The sequence below is a fragment of the Leuciscus leuciscus genome (assembly GCF_965113295.1).
Source record: "Leuciscus leuciscus genome assembly, chromosome: 2".
Lineage (NCBI taxonomy): Eukaryota > Metazoa > Chordata > Actinopteri > Cypriniformes > Leuciscidae > Leuciscus > Leuciscus leuciscus.
Window position 1 is genome coordinate 20,104,207 of NC_138726.1, and position 15,513 is coordinate 20,119,719.

General features: G+C 42.6%; 1 protein-coding gene across 2 annotated transcripts; it reads right to left on the reverse strand.

Moving 5' to 3' along the window:
* Positions 1-2,718: 2,718 nt before the first annotated feature.
* On the reverse strand, positions 2,719-9,801 carry LOC309488788 (uncharacterized protein; the record flags this gene model as incomplete). 2 transcript variants are annotated; one of them, XM_082157169.1, is made up of 9 exons in its annotated part: positions 2,719-3,243; positions 3,665-3,708; positions 4,002-4,069; positions 4,400-4,461; positions 4,843-5,245; positions 5,498-5,663; positions 7,090-7,224; positions 8,257-8,339; positions 9,780-9,801. In XM_082157169.1, 8 exons carry the CDS (start codon positions 8,332-8,334, stop codon positions 3,183-3,185), a joined length of 1,017 nt encoding a protein of 338 aa, XP_082013295.1. In that variant the 3' UTR covers positions 2,719-3,182. The 2 variants fall into 2 exon arrangements, with proteins under 2 accessions (XP_082013295.1, XP_082013294.1); XM_082157168.1 differs by lacking the exon at positions 9,780-9,801 and having other exon boundaries at positions 8,257-8,370.
* Positions 9,802-15,513: the final 5,712 nt, after the last annotated feature.

Sequence of the window (15,513 nt, forward strand, 5' to 3'; positions counted from 1 at the left end):
TGTGGCAGACATTCGGCAGAGCAAAGATAGACCTGTTTGCGTCTCAAGAAAACGCTCACTGCCCGGAATTTTTCTCAAAGAGCAGGGATGCGCTGGCCCACGTCTGGCCCCGCTGCCCGCTCTATGCCTTTCCCCCCATCACGCTCCTACCTCAGGTATTAGAGCGGATCAGGGAAAGCAGATGCTCAGTGTTACTGGTTGCTCCGTTCTGGAAGAACCAGGCTTGGTTCCCAGTTCTTATGCAGCTGACGAGCACTGCCCCATGGCCAATACCAGTGAGGAGGGACCTCCTCTCTCAAGCCAGGGGCTCGATCTGGCATCCTCGCCCGGAGCTTTGGTCCCTACATGCGTGGGCCATCAACGGGTACCCTCTGATATCCCAGAGGGAGTGTTAAACACGATCATGCAGGCTAGAGCTCCCTCTACGAGACGGCTCTATTCCTCAAAATGGTCAGTGTTCTCCAGCTGGTGCACAGCACGCGGCTTTTCACCCCTGGACTGTGGAGTGACGGAGGTTCTCTCCTTCCTACAAGAGCTACTGGATGAAGGCAGAGCCCCATCCACGCTCAAAGTCTATGTGGCGGCTATAGCAGCGTTTTCCAAACCAACGCTTGGTCAGTCACTAGGAAGGAACGATCTGGTCATTCGGTTCCTTAGAGGAGCTAAGAGGTTAAATCCTCCCAGACCTCCCTCAGTCCCCATATGGGACCTTTCTACGGTCTTGGAGGCCATGAAGGGTGCCCCATTTGAGCCTATCCAGTCAGTTGATATCAAACACTTGTCTTTCAAAACGGTGTTTCTTCTGGCTCTCGCTTCAGTGAAGCGCATAGGGGACTTACAAGCGCTCTCAGTGAGCGCGACGTGTATGGAGTTTGGGCCAAATGACTCGAAAGTCATACTCAAACCAAGGCACGGGTACGTCCCTAAATCCCTCAATACACCGTTCAGGGCCCAGGTAATTTCCCTGTCTGCCCTGCCGGTCTCTAACGAGGAGAAGGACGCCAGCTTCCTTTGACCAGTCAGGGCGCTAAGGGCTTATGTGTCCCGCACGTCTGTTTTCAGACAGACGGAGCAGCTCTTTGTTTCACTCTACGGACGTTCTAAGGGACTCGCCGTTTCGAAACAGAGCCTATCCAGATGGATAGTCGATGCTATAGCGCTGGCTTACACCTCTAAGGGCTTGCAGTGCCCATTAGGTGTCAGAGCGCACTCCACGAGAGGCGTGGCCTCGTCGTGGGCTTGGTCTAGTGGGATTGCCTTGCAAGATATCTGTATGGCGGCAGGCTGGGCCTCCCCGTCTACATTTATAAGGTTTTATAACCTAGAGGTTCCCGCTCTGCAAGCTAAGCTGCTTTCAGTCTAAAAATCGGTACTGTCTGCCCCGAGTACGTCCGGCCCAGAATACCGAAATAGCGCGAGCAACGCTCGTTTAGATCGCGCAGCTCTATGGGCAATGTGTAAGACCCACTATATTCATCAGTCCAGGCCGGGGTCGCCCTGACTGAGTAAATACCATCACTATAACTGTTCTTATAGGATGCTGCATTACAGGAATGATGCTATTCTAGCCACTCTTCCTGGGCTCTCTGTGAGTCACTTATGATCATGTACTACATGAGCCCGGGCACCTGCCCTTGGGACTTTGGTGCTGGATCATAGCATGCACGGCGTTTTACACTGTTTCCCCTAGCGTAAGATATTACGCAGTACGAGAGTACCTCTCGTAAGAGAACGTACTCGGTTACTAACGTAACCTCGGTTCTCTCTAGAGAGGAAACGAGTACTGCGTATCTTGCCGTGCCTGCGCACGCTCCGGTTCGCTCCGGCGATGAAAAACCGGTAAGCTAGCCTTTCGATGCTATATTTATAGCCCCAGGCCACGCCCGTTTCGGCGGGACGTGACGTATGGGGCGCGAAGCGCCCCCATTGGTGATGACGTCACGATAGGGCCTTATCGATAGGCTGCTGCAGTTGCCGCAGGGCAGCCAATAGGCGCGCGAGCTGTCTCGCCTATGTCTGCATGCTGCCGCAACGCGTTTTACATTATTTCAAAATTAAGGATAATTTTTTGGCTTCAGTATCTCGCGGAAAAGAGATTTCCCCTAGCGTAAGATATTACGCAGTACTCGTTTCCTCTCTAGAGAGAACCGAGGTTACGTTAGTAACCGAGTACGTTTCAGCGATAGCAACATCAATAGCAACCACCATAGCAACGAAGATACAACTAAAGAACGAAGATTATGAAAACAAAATGCAACTGTAAGGTTATTCTTAACACCAAAGCTGGCTATATACCTTGAGTACTACAAGGATTAAAAAGGAAACGAATCAAAAATGTATGGGAATATACTGCTATTGATACATATTATTAAATATTTATAAATGAAGACAAAAATAACATTACATGTAATTTTCACAAAGTTTTATCCTTTATTGTGTACATATATTGCACTTACCTGTTCCCATAAATGTGAATGTATTATACACACATATAGCCTACACCCAATCACGGAATGAGTTACAATCAGTGGTTACAACAGACTTCTAGTTCCCAGCATGCCTTTCCTCTATGTTAAAATACAGTAATGTTAAAAATAAGTGTTATTTCATATGTTTTGCTCAATATGAATATAGGGGGATATCTATTTGTGTGTAATGTTCTATTATTTTGGTATTTGAAAGTTTTGGGGGTTACTATTGTACATGCAGGTGTGCTTGTGCTTTATTAACTAGCTTGAATACATGGGGCCAGAATGAGGTGAAAATGAAACTTTGTCATAGGACAAAATTAAAGATATTTATACACCCTCAAGTACTCCAGTAACAATGTCAATTCCATGCTTTCAGAGAGGGAGAAACAACAACAAAACCCGCAACAGAACTTTTATTGTGAAATGCTCATAGGAAGTGCCAAACAATGCAAACTAGTTTTTCTGGGTGGAAGGTTGTGAAAAGGCAAACTGCACAATACAACGATTGGCCTTTTGGATGATGAAAAGATATTTATACACCCTCAAGTACTCCAGTAACAATGTCAATTCCATGTTTTCAGAGAGGGAGAAACAACAACAAAACCCACAACAGAACTTTTATTGTTAAAAATAAGTGTTATTTCATATGTTTCACAACATTTGTTTCTTTGCACCATCAATGTGACAACAGTATTTTTAGCAGACCTTCCTTTATGACACAGTCATTCTGATGTTCTCCTGCGGTTCCCAAGATGGGGGCCAGGCCTTTTGGCTGAAAGAAATGGCAAAATAAAACATACAGAAATTATGTATTTAATTTCTGAAATAGGTTAAATATAAGGATAGCCTCTGACATGGTTTATAAACCCTGTTAGGCTTCTACATATTTCCTTGACAGAATGGGGTGGAGAAAGCAGAAGAGAATGTATATTTATATCCAAATTATATTATTGTCACTTTGTAATGACATTTTAAACTGTACATGTATGTTGTAGTTGTGTAGCTTAATCTCTCTGTAGGCAAAAACAGATGCCACATGTGGAGAGGTCTTAGTTCATCCGAATTAAGCAGCCCACCTGACTTCCCAAAAAGAAATGTAACACTGGTCCAGGTGCTTATTACATAAACTTAAATAACTCCCAATTCATTTAAGGACAACTCATAAGACAGTTAAACAAGAAAGCTGATGTTACCATGACGGACACGGGAGCCAATGGACCAAGACTTCTTTACAGCCCTTGGGAAGAGGGTAAAAGACAAACCAAAGTCATACTTTTATTTCATAATTAAATATTTCATTTAATTTTTCGTCCCAGCCTCTAAAAATCAATTGCCATATAATTACCAAAACATCAAAGTTTTGGTTTAATATTTAGAACGCTCTAACAGCAAATGATTTAACATGTTAACTACTTTTTATTTAGACTTTTCTGACAAAAGGCAACAGTTTCAGCACTATTCTCCTGGTGTAGTATAGTATCAATTTATGCACTTACAGTCATACAGAATGTTCTCCGTATAGCTGCTCACCTTTTTTTCACGTGTCTTGGACACATATTGCACTGGGAAAATGTCCAATGTGCTGTGATACTGGCAAGCTATAAAGAAAAATTAACAAATTAAGTACAAACCATTGCAATGTAACCGTATAAACCCACAGAAAGGGTATTGTATGCATTTCTCTTTGAAATATAAGACCAGAAGTAAATGCACATCATAATTTCCCTGGATTATTCCGAAGCCCCAAAAACTCCAATGTAAAATGAGTAAATTAAGCAAGTAAAAAACATTTTCAACTAATATTACGTTAATAGTTTTATATTTGTTATCAGGCCTGTAATGTACTAAACTAGCAATAAGAAGATATTATATTGTGGGCCAAAAAGCTATTAGATTAGGATTAGTTAAGAGTTTAGGACTTAACCTACCATCATCATTGTTTTGGCTTCTTTTACTTTTCCTTTTAGCTGAAATTTTGACAGCTGACTTCCTGTATAGAGAAATAAAAAACATGTGTAAATTGCAATAGAGGTGTGTGGTGTCTGCCTTGCAAACCAGGTGAATACTTGCGAGTACACCGCAATGCAGGACAATCTGTTGACACTTTCTCTGATGACTTCACCATTGGGCATTGCCACACTGCATTATGGCACACCGGATGCCAAACTACTGCCATACAAATAACTCCACGTTATAAGAAAAAGTACTAGAAAAAGAGCAACTTGTGAAATACCATCTGACTTCCGAGTCTAGTGTGGTGTGCTACTTCTTTTTGTACATGGACACATTCTTTACCATTCTGTATATCATATTCTACATAGTCAAGATTGCCCTTAATGCTCTGCCTCTTCTATTCTGTATTGACACTTACCTGTTTGCTGCTACTACTTTCTTCTTCGCCTCAATCTCTTTTTTCCCCATTTCCTCTGCCTGTTCTCTCTGCTTGTCTGTCTCCATCAGTTCCAGCTCTTCGAAGTCTTCCTGTCTCTCCATCTCTCGTCTCTCCACTTGGTCTTCCTGTACATCTATCTGTCCTCTCTCACTCTCTACTCTCTCTTCCTGTACCTCTATCTCTCCTTTCGCCACTCTCTCACTCTCTACTCTGTCTTCCTGTGCCTCTATCTCCATCTCCTGCATGTCCCTCATCTCAGTCTCTCCTATTTCACGTTGCCCCTCATGTCCTCTCTGGTCTTCATCATCTATTTCTCTTTCTGCCTCATCTTCTTCTCCTGTCCTCTCTTGCTGCCCCACCTCCTCTCTTTCAAGATCACATGCTGTGATAAAAAAAATAAAACAAAACAAGACATTTAAGATGCAGTATGTGGTTCAAAATGTGAGTAACCAAAGAAATATAAAAAGTTTAAGACAAAAGATAAGTAGAACAAAATTACCCACCACCAGCAATCTAGATTGTGTGAAAAATTCTCTGTACTGACATTTAAAACCGATCCAACTGGATAGGTACACAATACAGGATCAATCTTAATAGAGAGTCATGAATGTACTGATGTTGTGATGTGACCTACCTTCTAACAAACCTTCAAATAGGCACAATATCTTCTCCAGGACTGCATGCGCTACCAGTGGCAGCTCAAAGGGGAACTGGAGCTGGGCCATCCACTTTTTGTTTTGTGGTCTGTACTTTCCCCACAGCAGGAGGGGAAAGTACCCAAGGGCCTTCAGTTTCTCCACCTTAACATAGAAAAACAATAAGACAGGGTTATAAAGGCAAGAAAGATGTTATTATTATTATACACATACAAGCTGTCTAAAAAATTAGTATGGGTTTTATTAGGGGTGTAACGATACCCTCATGTTACAATTCAATACATATCACGATACTGAACTCACGATACGATACTATTGCGATACTTCAAGACATGTACAAGGTTAACAAAAAATGTGCTGTTGATTAAAATGCTAAATTTAATATTACATTGTGGGTGTAAATTAATAGGCTTGGACTTGGTGCTGATGCACAGGGCAAAAAATATTTATGATTCTGAAGCTGAAAATACAGAATCATTTTAGATGAATATGCTTGCACTCTGTCACTGACTAGATATATTTAAAAATGTTGGCCACTTTTTACTGGTAACATCAGACATTTGGCATTATCAGGACCCACACATATTCCCCCATTGCATCACTATACATTATATTCAACATTATATAGTAGTTTCATGAAGTTCTGACTAACACTAACTATACACAATACATATTGTCACTATCCACGATACATATTGTTGCATTTTTGTATTGCGATATATTGTGACACAATATAATTGTTACACCCCTAGTTTTTATAAGGGTGAATGTCCTTTCTGGAGTAACTGAGGCATATGCAAATGTATCTTTTCCTGTAAGAAATCAAACTTTCTCTCTAAAAGATTCTGTACTGCCCCTGCATCAGCAAGTGACTTAACCTACTCTTCTGCATGACCACACAGTAAAAAAAAAAATCCAAATTTTACAGGAAATAACTGATTTGTCCTGTAGTTGCTGATGGAATGATAGTTATATCAGCTCATTCATATGTGCTGTTGCTAGCTAATTGTAACTGCAAGAGATTTACATTTTATAGAGAATGTTTCACAATAATCATCTTGGAACTACCTGTAAAATAACTGTTTTTTGTAAAACACTTATGAATTAGGATATTTTACCTTAATTTTACAGTTTTTGTTTGGCAAACACTTCTGCCAGTCATTGACCATTTCTTTTTTAACGATCTTTAACCAATATTTTCATTAATGGTAAACGTTCGGCACCCTGTGCTGCCATACATTTCACAGTTTTTTTTTGTTTTGTTTTTTACAGTGCAGTGAACCAAAAGAAAAACCTCAGTGTAAAGTGGCCTTGGATACTGGGGCTGAATGAATACAAGTTGTAGGCAGGGCTAAATTCTGTGTATTGTTTTAATATTTATATACGGACTAGCTCATTATTATCTGAAATATTGCAAATGCAGTTGGGTTGATGACATCATGACACATAACTGCATGACATTACCATAGTCGCTGCTTCCTTGCACAATGTAAATACAATTCTATATTTCTGTACTGTTGACAGGAACCTGAAATGCCTGACCAAAAGAGAAAGACAAAATTTGTATTACCAGCAGGGCACTGTTGTCAAAAATCTTTGCCTGATTGCGGGACTTTTTGACTTTTTGTGCCCATTCCTTGGCTCTGGTCCGGAATCCTTTCATACGGGCCGTCTGCCTGGACTTCATGTCCAGCAGCTTCCCACACTGAGTAAGGGAGAGAGACAAGAGAGAGCGGCATGACTCACGGGAATAAAAATAAAAAAAAATTCTAAACTGGGGTCCAGTTGATCAAGCATTGCTGATTTTCTAGCCCTCTATTTACAAGGGCCTAACTAATAACTTGGATATCAAGTTTATGCAATTCATTGAACAGACAGACTAAATATGCAGCTGAGTCAATGCACCGGCACATTTTAATAATATTAAAAGGCATAATGCTAAAACCTAGTTAGATATGTATCCATATTTTAATGGAAAATACGAATGTCCATTATCTGGCCACAGACATTATAACTTAAAGGGATAGTTCACCCAAAAATGACAATTTTGTCATTGTTTACTCACCTTCAAGTTGTTCCAAACCTGGATGAGCTTCTTTCTTCTGCTGAACACAAATTGACCCATTGACTTCCATTGTATTTTTTTTTTTTTTTCTACAATGGAAGTCAATGGGTGCTTCAACTGTTTGATTACCAACATTCTTTAAAATATCTTCATTTGTGTTCAGCAGAAGAAAGAAACTCATCCAGGTTTATTTTTGGGAGAACTATCCCTTTAAGTTGTCATTATGGTATGTGCTAGTGGAGATGTTGCCATTTTCTTAAAATATGGATAATCTAAAAGAACTGAGTGACCACAGTTGAGATTCACCGCAATACAAAGTACAGTCTGTAATAGACAGATTCAATGTCAAATATGTAGCCTTGTAAGAGGATGTTATTTAAAGGAACCAATAGTCAAAATTTCAATAACAGCAGGTACCTTTCCATCAGGTGGGAAATGTAACATTTTGAAAAATACCTACAGTGATGCAAATTTATAGAGTAACAAAACAAAACTCTTTCTGTCTTTTGTATGATGAACTTAATGTCTCCACTGCAAACTCCTGTTCTCAAATACTGAGATATTTAATGCCAATAAAGTTTATTTTAATTTGGACTTAATGACTCTGGCTTTAATGCATGAAAATGGGGGTTAGCAGTTAGACAGTTCAATAGCCTATAGTACATTATTTACCTTGGTGCATCTTCTATTGGCACAATTGATCTTTTCCAGGCAATGGGTGCACTGTCGAAGAGTTGATCCACCTGGCATTTTCACTACAAACAAAACATATATAATTATCGACATGCCACGTTACAAAATATTTAATTCTGTGGGAGGGCCTGATGTGAGCATATCCTATGCCTTTCCAATGTCGCTATAAAGATAAAAAACGACATAAATTTGTCTTTATTGTCCACCATGGATAAATTGTGTTGGACCTAGGGATGGGTGATATAGAACACATCAGACAAACTGCATATTAACTTAAGTATTCCAATTGATGTTAATGATATTGAACTGCAAAGTAAAGTAGGTAAAGTATCATAGTTTCATATCAAAGTGAGTATGGGTAGCACTTTTCACAACACACATTATAGGGTAATATCACAAAGTAACTTATTTTATGGTAATGACAAGTAACTTTTGTAAATTAATGTGTACATTTTTGGCAAAAATGTGTAATTATTAGCATTATAACAGTACTACATCAATGTAGAAATTGATGCAATGCACTATGTAATACTTTGGAAGCATTGGCTTACTACTACCTTCTCTAATTAATGGAACTTCCATATTCTTGAGGACAGATAAGGTTGTGTGACAGTAATGTTACCCAATTACTATTGTGAAATAGTGGGAATGACACAATGGCAGACATCCCAAGTCTCCCGGAAGTTCCCAGTAGCACCTCACTGCAGTAGCACCTCAATGCAGAACACGAGATCCGGGGGTCGGAGTTGGATCCAGATAAAGGGGTGGAGATTGGTAGGTTTAGGGGTGGGTTTAGGGATTAAGGGGTGGAGATGGGTAGGTTTAGGGGTAGGTTTAGGGATCAGGGGGTGGAGATGGGTAGGTTTAGGTATATGTAAGGTGGGAGGAGTTGGATCTAGATCCGACTCCTCCCCGTGGATTTCATGTTCTGCAGTGAGGACCATCTCCCTCACTGCAGTACACGAGATCCAGGGGGTGGAGATTGGTAGGTTTAGGTATATGTAATGTGGGAGGCGTTGGATCTGGATCCAACCCCGCCTCCTGGATCTTGTGTTAGAGAAACACCTCCCCCCTCCTCCCCCCTCCCTGTTGCCCACAATTTGGGAATAAATCCGGTTTAGAAGTCCATGCGCACTGATTAGTCCACATTATTGACCCCTGGGGGGTCCCGTAGGCTTAGGCTAACCATGCCACTTTAGCTAAAAACGTTAGCAAACACTAATTCAGTCTGTTGATTTGTAGTGCTGTCATCAGCCATGTCAAAACATGATTAAAAACTGTTTTTTTTTATGTATTTCAAACTGCAACAGGCATACAGTAGAAGTTAGCTTAGGCTAATGTCAATGGTAGGATACCATCTGTGCTAACGGAGCAGCCCACGGTTCCACTAACAACTAACACATGGCCCCATGTAACAGAAACACTGAAATAATTAAAATAATACAGTTAACACAGTGATCTCATTACAAAAAAAAAAAAAAAGGTTTAGTGCCCTTACTTACCTGTTTGAAGGTGTAACGTAACGGTACGCGCATCAGGTGCAGGCGAACTGGTCGAACTGAGCCTCGCTGGTGACGTCATTGCCGTTGAAGGTGATGCGTGGTATTTAGACGCATCTGCTCTCCACCGAAGTAATGGGAAGGATTGGCGTATCATATGCACGCAAAATTGGACTTTGGCGTACGCATTACACGCAGTTTGAAAGTGTAAAGTCGTGTTATTTATACGCAGATCGATGAGAACGGGTTGGTCCACACACACTCCGCTGTTCTGCACTTCTGTCCACACACTCTGCTGTTCTCATGCACTTCTGTCCACAAACACTCCGCTCTTCTGCGCTTCTGTCCACACACACTCCGCTCTTCTGCGCTTCTGTCCACACACACACTCCGCTGTTCTCATGCACTTCTGTCCACACACACTCCGCTGTTCTTATGCTCTTCTGTCCAGACACACTCCGCTGTTCTCATTTCTGTCCACACACACTCCGCTGTTCTCATGCACTTCTGTCCACACACACTCCGCTGTTCTGCACTTCTGTCCACACACACTCCGCTGTTCTGCACTTCTGTCCACACACACTCCGCTGTTCTCATGCACTTCTGTCCACACACACTCCGCTGTTCTCATGCACTTCTGTCCACACACACTCCGCTGTTCTGCGCTTCTGTCCACACACACTCCGCTGTTCTGCGCTTCTGTACACACACAAACTCCGCTGTTCTCATGCACTTCTGTCCACACAGACTCCGCTGTTCTCATGCACTTCTGTCCACACACACTCCGCTGTTCTCATGCACTTCTGTCCACACACACTCCACTGTTCTCATGCACTTCTCTCCACACACACTCCGCTGTTCTCATGCACTTCTGTCCACACACACTCCGCTGTTCTGCGCTTCTGTCCACACACACTCCGCTGTTCTGCGCTTCTGTACACACACAAACTCCGCTGTTCTCATGCACTTCTGTCCACACACACTCCGCTGTTCTCATGCACTTCTGTCCACACAAACTCCGCTGTTCTCATGCACTTCTGTCCACACACACTCCGCTGTTCTGCACTTCTATCCACACACACTCTGCTGTTCTCATGCATTTCTGTCCACACACACTCCGCTGTTCTGCACTTCTGTCCACACACACTCCACTGTTCTCATGCACTTCTGTCCACACACACTCCGCTGTTCTCATGCACTTCTGTCCACACACACTCTGCTGTTCTCATGCACTTCTGTCCACACACACTCTGCTGTTCTCATGCACTTCTGTCAACACATACTCCGCTGTTCTGCGCTTCTGTCCACACACACTCCGCTGTTCTGCGCTTCTGTACACACACACACACTCCGCTGTTCTCATGCACTTCTGTCCACACACACTCCGCTGTTCTCATGCACTTCTGTCCACACATAAGAGTTATGAGCAATTTTGAACTTTTGGTTGATGTAGCGCCACCTATGGGCCAATCGGTGTCATACTCTGATAGGTTGTCCCCAAATTGAGGCCTACCATCTGGCCAGGTTTCAAGTCTCTAGGCCTTACGGTTTGTCCTGCACGATGCGTTTTACAAATCCTTACAATTACAATAGGGTTTCAGCATTTCATGCTTGAACCCCTAATAAGAATGAAGGCTTTTTGCCAGTTATAGCGCCACCTATGGTCCGATCTCCATGAAAATCTGCATGCTTCCTCACCATGTTCTGACACATATGCTCATCAATTTTTGTGAAGTTCTGAGTTTTCCTTTGGGATTTATAGGCTTTTGAGTGTATTTTGCCACGCCCCCTTTTCTAAATGACCCTGTTACAGCCACCCAAATGCCAAAGTTCAACTTTTTTTCAATAATTATTGATCTAGAGAGTCCAGAGAATTGCCCTAGACTGGTTTGGTTCCGATCGGGCGAAAAACCAGGGACTAGTTCGCAAAAGTAGGTTTTGGACAAAATTCGACATAGCAGAAAATTGTCCCTGCCTACATCCAAATCGGAGATAGCCATTTTGTCCAAGTTGAGCCAAGGATTCCAACGACATAAGACACTTGATCCTGGGACAAACGGTCTAAGAGTTATGAGCAATTTTGAACTTTTGGTTGCTGTAGCGCCACCTATGGGCCAATCGGTGTCATACTCTGATAGGTTGTCCCCAAATTGAGGCCTACCATCTGGCCAGGTTTCAAGTCTCTAGGCCTTACGGTTTGTCCTGCACGATGCGTTTTACAAATCCTTACAATTACAATAGGGTTTCAGCATTTCATGCTTGAACCCCTAATAAGAATGAAGGCTTTTTGCCAGTTATAGCGCCACATATGGTCCGATCTCCATGAAACTCTGAATGCTTCCTCACCATGTTCTGACACATATGCTCATACATTTTTGTGAAGTTCTAAGTTTTCCTTTGGGATTTATAGGCTTTTGAGTGTATTTTGCCACGCCCCCTTTTCTAAATGACCCTGTTACAGCCACCCAAATGCCAAAGTTCAACTTTTTTTCGATAATTATTGATCTAGAGAGTCCAGAGAATTGTCCTAGACTGGTTTGGTTCCGATCGGGCGAAAAACCAGGGACTAATTCGCAAAAGTAGGTTTAAGACAAAATTCGACATAGCAGAAAATTTTCCCTGCCTACATCCAAATCGGAGATAGCCATTTTGTCCAACTTGAGCCAAGGATTCCAACGACATAAGACACTTGATCCTGGGACAAACGGTCTAAGAGTTATGAGCAATTTTGAACTTTTGGTTGCTGTAGCGCCACCTATGGGCCAATCGGTGTCATACTCTGATAGGTTGTCCCCAAATTGAGTCCTACCATCTGGCCAGGTTTCAAGTCTCTAGGCCTTACGGTTTGTCCTGCACGATGCGTTTTACAAATCCTTACAATTACAATAGGGTTTCAGCATTTCATGCTTGAACCCCTAATAAGAATGAAGGCTTTTTGCCAGTTATAGCGCCACCTATGGTCCGATCTCCATGAAACTCTGCATGCTTCCTCACCATGTTCTGACACATATGCTCATCAATTTTTGTGAAGTTCTGAGTTTTCCTTTGGGATTTATAGGCTTTTGAGTGTATTTTGCCACGCCCCCTTTTCTAAATGACCCTGTTACAGCCACCCAGATGCCCAAAGTTAAACTTTTTTTCGATAATTATTGATCTAGAGAGTCCAGAGAATTGTCCTAGACTGGTTTGGTTCCGATCGGGCGAAAAACCAGGGACTAGTTCGCAAAAGTAGGTTTTGGACAAAATTCGACATAGCAGAAAATTGTCCCTGCCTACATCCAAATCGGAGATAGCCATTTTGTCCGCCTTGAGCCAAGGATTCCAACGACATAAGACACTTGATCCTGGGACAAACGGTCTAAGGGCTCTTACAGAGTCAACGCATCGATACGCATACGCGCCTGCAAGGCTACGCATCGCTACGCTTCGGCCGCCATTATGCGTCTATGCGTAGCAAAATGTGTCGTCCCAGTTTTTGATACGCGACGCACCGTTGCATGCAATACTATGCGTTGTTGGTGGGGGCGATACTGCAAGTTGCTTGCGTCCGACGTGTAGACTATGAAAGGGAGCACGTCGCTCACGTTGCTCGCGTTGACTCTGTCAGAGACCTAAGAGTTATGAGCAATTTTGAACTTTTGGTTGATGTAGCGCCACCTATGGGCCAATCGGTGTCATACTCTGATAGGTTGTCCCCAAATTGAGGCCTACCATCTGGCCAGGTTTCAAGTCTCTAGGCCTTACGGTTTGTCCTGCACGATGCGTTTTACAAATCCTTACAATTACAATAGGGTTTCAGCATTTCATGCTTGAACCCCTAATAAGAATGAAGGCTTTTTGCCAATTATAGCGCCACCTATGGTCCGATCTCCATGAAAATCTGCATGTTTCCTCACCATGTTCTGACACATATGCTCATCAATTTTTGTGAAGTTCTGAGTTTTCCTTTGGGATTTATAGGCTTTTGAGTGTATTTTGCCACGCCCCCTTTTCTAAATGACCCTGTTACAGCCACCCAAATGCCAAAGTTCAACTTTTTTTCGATAATTATTGATCTAGAGAGTCCAGAGAATTGTCCTAGACTGGTTTGGTTCCGATCGGGCGAAAAACCAGGGACTAGTTCGCAAAAGTAGGTTTTGGACAAAATTCGACATAGCAGAAAATTGTCCCTGCCTACATCCAAATCGGAGATAGCCATTTTGTCCAACTTGAGCCAAGGATTCCAACGACGTAAGACACTTGATCCTGGGACAAACGGTCTAAGAGTTATGAGCAATTTTGAACTTTTGGTTGATGTAGCGCCACCTATGGGCCAATCGGTGTCATACTCTGATAGGTTGTCCCCAAATTGAGGCCTACCATCTGGCCTGGTTTCAAGTCTCTAGGCCTTACGGTTTGTCCTGCACGATGCGTTTTACAAATCCTTACAATTTCAATAGGGTTTCAGCATTTCATGCTTGAACCCCTAATAAGAATGAAGGCTTTTTGCCAGTTATAGCGCCACCTATGGTCCGATCTCCATGAAACTCTGCATGCTTCCTCACCATGTTCTGACACATATGCTCATCAATTTTTGTGAAGTTCTGAGTTTTCCTTTGGGATTCATAGGCTTTTGAGTGTATTTTGCCACGCCCCCTTTTCTAAATGACCCTGTTACAGCCACCCAAATGCCAAAGTTCAACTTTTTTTCGATAATTATTGATCTAGAGAGTCCAGAGAATTGTCCTAGACTGGTTTGGTTCCGATCGGGCGAAAAACCAGGGACTAGTTCGCAAAAGTAGTTTTTGGACAAAATTCGACATAGCAGAAAATGTTCCCTGCCTACATCCAAATCGGAGATAGCCATTTTGTCCGCCTTGAGCCAAGGATTCCAACGACATAAGACACTTGATCCTGGGACAAACGGTCTAAGGGCTCTTACAGAGTCAACGCATCGATACCCATACGCGCCTGCAAGGCTACGCATCGCTACGCTTCGGCCACCATTATGCGTCTATGCGTAGCAAAATGTGTCGTCCCAGTTTTTGATACGCGACGCACCGTTGCATGCAATACTATGCGTTGTTGGTGGGGGCGATACTGCAAGTTGCTTGCGTCCGACGTGTAGACTATGAAAGGGAGCACGTCGCTCACGTTGCTCGCGTTGACTCTGTCAGAGACCTAAGAGTTATGAGCAATTTTGAACTTTTGGTTGATGTAGCGCCACCTATGGGCCAATCGGTGTCATACTCTGATAGGTTGTCCCCAAATTGAGGCCTACCATCTGGCCAGGTTTCAAGTCTCTAGGCCTTACGGTTTGTCCTGCACGATGCGTTTTACAAATCCTTACAATTACAATAGGGTTTCAGCATTTCATGCTTGAACCCCTAATAAGAATGAAGGCTTTTTGCCAGTTATAGCGCCACCTATTGTCCGATCTCCATGAAAATCGGCATGCTTCCTCACCATGTTCTGACACATATGCTCATCAATTTTTGTGAAGTTCTGAGTTTTCCTTTGGGATTTATACGCTTTTGAGTGTATTTTGCCACGCCCCTTTTCTAAATGACCCTGTTACAGCCACCCAAATGCCAAAGTTAAACTTTTTTTTCAATAATTATTGATCTAGAGAGTCCAGAGAATTGTCCTAGACTGGTTTGGTTCCGATCGGGCGAAAAACCAGGGACTAGTTCGCAAAAGTAGGTTTTGGACAAAACTCGACATAACAGAAAATTGTCCCTGCCTACATCCAAATCGG